Source organism: Nicotiana sylvestris, chromosome 5, assembly GCF_000393655.2.
Source record: "Nicotiana sylvestris chromosome 5, ASM39365v2, whole genome shotgun sequence".
NCBI lineage: Eukaryota > Viridiplantae > Streptophyta > Magnoliopsida > Solanales > Solanaceae > Nicotiana > Nicotiana sylvestris.
This window is the reverse complement of record NC_091061.1, coordinates 102,686,645-102,690,849: the sequence shown is the minus strand read 5'-3', so window position 1 is coordinate 102,690,849 and position 4,205 is coordinate 102,686,645. Positions and strand designations below refer to the sequence as shown.

General features: G+C 39.8%; 1 protein-coding gene across 1 annotated transcript; it reads left to right on the top strand.

The window, feature by feature from the left end:
- Positions 1 to 519: 519 nt before the first annotated feature.
- LOC104242271 (uncharacterized) lies at positions 520 to 1,170 on the top strand. The gene has a single exon (XM_009797299.2). The coding sequence runs from the start codon at positions 520 to 522 to the stop codon at positions 1,168 to 1,170; it is 651 nt and encodes a 216-aa protein (XP_009795601.2).
- The last annotated feature ends 3,035 nt before the right edge of the window (positions 1,171 to 4,205 follow it).

The window sequence follows — 4,205 nt, the reverse complement described above, 5'->3', positions numbered from 1 at the left end:
CCAAAGGCACAGATGGCCAGCAATCTACAAATCATCGATCCTGAGGATAGACCAACACCAGCTATTCCACAACCAGAATCAGCAGCTGCTGAAGAGAATAGGATATTGCGTCTCCACATATTGGAGTTTGGGACGCTTGGTCTAATGGTAGGGAACCGCCAAGTGCAATCCATGGGTTCCCTGAGTTGATCCCCAGGTCAGGTGAGGTTACCAATGCCCATGTGCCCAACCCGCTCATCCCATGCGGGCACCCTCCAATGTTCCTAGCATGCCTTCCGTGGTTTGCCCCCAGGTGCCAGTTTCCTGGGCACCTCCAATATTGTTCTCTGTGGCACCAGTTTGCGCCAGAGCACAACCAACTTTACCACGGCCGTATATTGAGCCTCCAATGTTCACCTTTTAGGGTCCACAACTTCAATCAAAAATAACATAAGTGACCTCGTACTCTTTCACTCAACCCCCGCAATATGATCTCTTAGTGGAGCAATAAAAAGTTGTTAAAATCTCGAGCAAGAGGAAATGGCTCGGAAGATGAAGAGTCTCGAACAAAGCCTGAAAAACATGCAAGGTCTGAGTGACCAAAAGAGTGTTTCATACTTTGACCTCTGTATGTTTCCCCATGTCCACTTTCCAGCTAGTTTCAAGATGCCAAAATTTGAAAGTACGATGGGCATAGACCTGGTCGCTCACCTGAAACGATATTGTAACCAGTTGAGAGGCGCTGGTGGAAAAGAGGAGTTGCAAATGGCCTATTTTGGGGAAAGCTTCACCGGAACCGCTTCTGAGTGGTATATGGATCAAGAAATTACTCATTGGCACATGTGGGACAATATGGCCCGAGATTTTATCCGCCGGCTCCAGTATAATGTGGACATCACTCCCGACAGAAACACTTTGTCTAATTTGAAAAAGAAAACTGCAAAAAGCTTCCGAGAGTACGCTATCAAGTGGCGTGAACAAGCTGCCAGGGTGAAACCCCCAATGGATGAGACCAAGATGGTCAGTGTTTTCTTGCAAGCCCAAGAGGCTGATTACTTCCAGAACATGATGTCCGTTATGGGCAAGCCGTTTGCAGAAGCCATAAAGATTGGGGAAATGGTGGAAAGTGGTTTGAAAATGGGTTGTATCCTGAGCCAGTTGGCTATAAGAGCCACCTCTCAAGCAATCTAGAGCGGGTTGGGGTGTCATGACCCTAAACCCGGACCCGGTCGTGATGGCGCCTCTCGTGAAGATAAGGCCAGCCGACACTCCCGATTTTCCAATTTATAATAGTTAAGCATTTAGAAACAGTCGAAACATGAATAAATAATCCAAATAGCAGGTAATATCATAAATACGCGTAAGAACAACCCAACACAATCAAATACCGGGGTGTCACTAGTCATGAGCATCTACAAGTTCTAATACAAGTTTGAGAAGTCTATAAACTATTACAAACTGTCTAATATAGAGATAGAAATGACAAAGAGGGAGAAACACGGGTCTGCGGATGTCAAGCAGCTACCTTGTGAACTCCGAATGTCCGCCGAGAGCTCTCAACTCGCACTGGCAGGATCCGCAATGCCTGAATCTGCACACAGGGGTGCAGGGAGTAAAGTGAGTACTCCAACTCAGTGAGTAACAAATGTAAATAACGACTGAAAGTAAGGAAACACGTAAGGCACAAGGAATTCTATAATGAAGTAGTAAAACCATTTAAAAACAGTCAATCGATGAAAAATTAAGTAAAATCCTATTTCAACAAGTAAACAGGTAATTGACAGGTAGTTAAGGTAAAGTAAACAAATAGAAGTTCGCCCCTCGGGTACAGTATCAACAAATTCGCCCCTCGAGCAACATATCAGTATCAAATGTTTCCTCACAACATAGGCCCTCGGCCTTACTCAGTCAAAAATCCTCACAAGCCACTCGGGCAGTAGTAAAACATGTTTCTCAGCCCAAAAATATCGTTTAAAAGATCATGTAAGTGTTTAAAATAGAGTAAACATGGCCGAGTACGAAAACAGTAAAATATAACATGACTGAGTTCAAGTATAAAGTCAAAACAATGAGGAAATGCCAGTAAAAATCCCCGAAGGGTTCAAATAGTTGGCACAATGCCCAAATATGGCGTTCAATCCAAATAATGATGATAACAAATAGATCTTAATCAGATACGCGGTAAAGTCATCAATTGGGATGAACCAAGTCACAATCCCCAATAGTGCACGACCCCACGCTCGTCATCAAGCGTGTGCCTCACCTCAATATAGCTCTACGATGTGCAATCCGGGGTTTCAAACCCTCAGAACATCATTTACAATCATTACTCACCTCAAACCGGTCAAATATCTAGCTCGCGATGCCTTTTCCCCTCGATTCGGCCTCCAATCACATCGAATCTATCCAAAATCAGAACGAGGACGTCAAAAGATGCTAAGGGAACGAAGCCCAAGCGAAAATAATCAAAATACGACACAAATCCCAAAATTACCAAAACCCGACCCCCCGAGACCACGTCTCGGAATTCGATAATTTTTACATCAATAGATTCTTTATCTCCCCACGAGTTCATACATATCAAAAGTTCAGAAATCCGACCTCAAATGGTCCATCAAATCCTCAATCATAGGTCTCCAATACTAAACCCTAGTTTCCCCAAATTTCACCCTTAATTTCCCTAATTTCTAGCTTTAATCCGTGAAATAATAGCATAGAAATGAGTTTTAAGTCCAAATTCCTTACCTCAATGGAGTTCCCTTGAAATCCTTCTTTCAAATCACCCAAAAGCTCCAAAGACGAGATAAAAATGGTAAAATTAGCTCAAATTCGCAAAACCAACAATTTATACTTTCTGCCCAGGCATTTTCGCATCTGCAGCACAATTCCCGCTTCTGCGGTATCGCATTTGTAGCTAATGCTGTATTCTGGGCCGGGCCCGAGCCTAAATGGGCCAAACGGACCGGGCTTAGAGGGCTTGGGATCTGGCGGTCCCGGGCCTTACGGTCCCGGGCTTCGTGGGCTCAACGGGTGTAACCAACCCGTGACGGGCCTAAGCCCATATAGTCCTGGGCTAAACGGGCCGGGCTTAGCGGGCCTAACGGGCTTTTTTATTTTCGGGCTTTTTTTTAATTTTTTTTGTTTAAGGCAATTTCTTGTAAACCATATCATGGCTATATAAATAATATATATGTAGAAATCTAATTATTAAAGTGCTTGACGAAAATGTAAAATAATAAAACAATAGTAAAACTAAATTGCCATGCATAATAAATCAATAAGAAAGTACAACATGAAGCATAAATACGTCTAATAATTTTAAAATAACACAAATTGTTGAAATATCTTAAAGACGAATTTGCAGATAAATACCATCAACACAATACGTTATATGCCTCCTTAAAATGCATGTGGTACACCCTGAACGAAAATTTAAGACTCTTCCACAGTTCTTTCATTTTAATATTTGGCCTTCTTCATTTTCTTCAAGCACTTCATAGTAGTGCGAAACAAATAAGCGCACTCTTTCCGAACGAGACATGATGTAACTTGAAAATTAAGATTGAGACTTGAAGTCTTGAAAATTGGAGATTGAGAGATTGAGAGAAATTTAGATTGAGAAATGAGTATTGAGTATTGAAATGAAGAAGAGGGAGGGGGATATTATAGTGTTAGAGAAGGTTAGTTTTGTAAATTGAAAAAAAAACGGCTATTTGTGCAATATGGCCGTTGGTGGTCATTGGGGGTGGGGCCCTCATTTTGAATTTTGAAAAATCTTGTTTTGTAGTATTTATAGTATACTAGTATAGTATACTATATATAGTATGTTATGTATATATATTTCCAAATATAATTTCTTATAATGTTTTGTAGTATATATATATATAGATTTTCTTGTAGTATATATTGTATGTTATGTATATATATTACCTTATATATTTTCTTGTAGTATATATTGTATGTTATGTATATATATTATCTTATAAATTTTCTTGTAGTATATATTGTATGTTATGTGTATATATATATATATATAGATTTTCTTGTAGTATATATTGTATGTTATGTATATATATTATAGCTTATAAATAATTGCAAGTTAAAGACAAAAAAATATTACAAAAAGATATTCAAGGGCATGTCTTATAATTTTTATTACCAAAAATGGTATATCTTTCTTAGTCTTCCTCCCCCCAATGGAATGAGAACAACAAGGTACTAATACC

Excerpts from the sequence above, each read along its gene's own strand:
- LOC104242271 (XM_009797299.2), top strand. The coding sequence starts at position 520 with ATGGCTCGGAAGATGAAGAGTCTCGAACAAAGCCTGAAAAACATGCAA.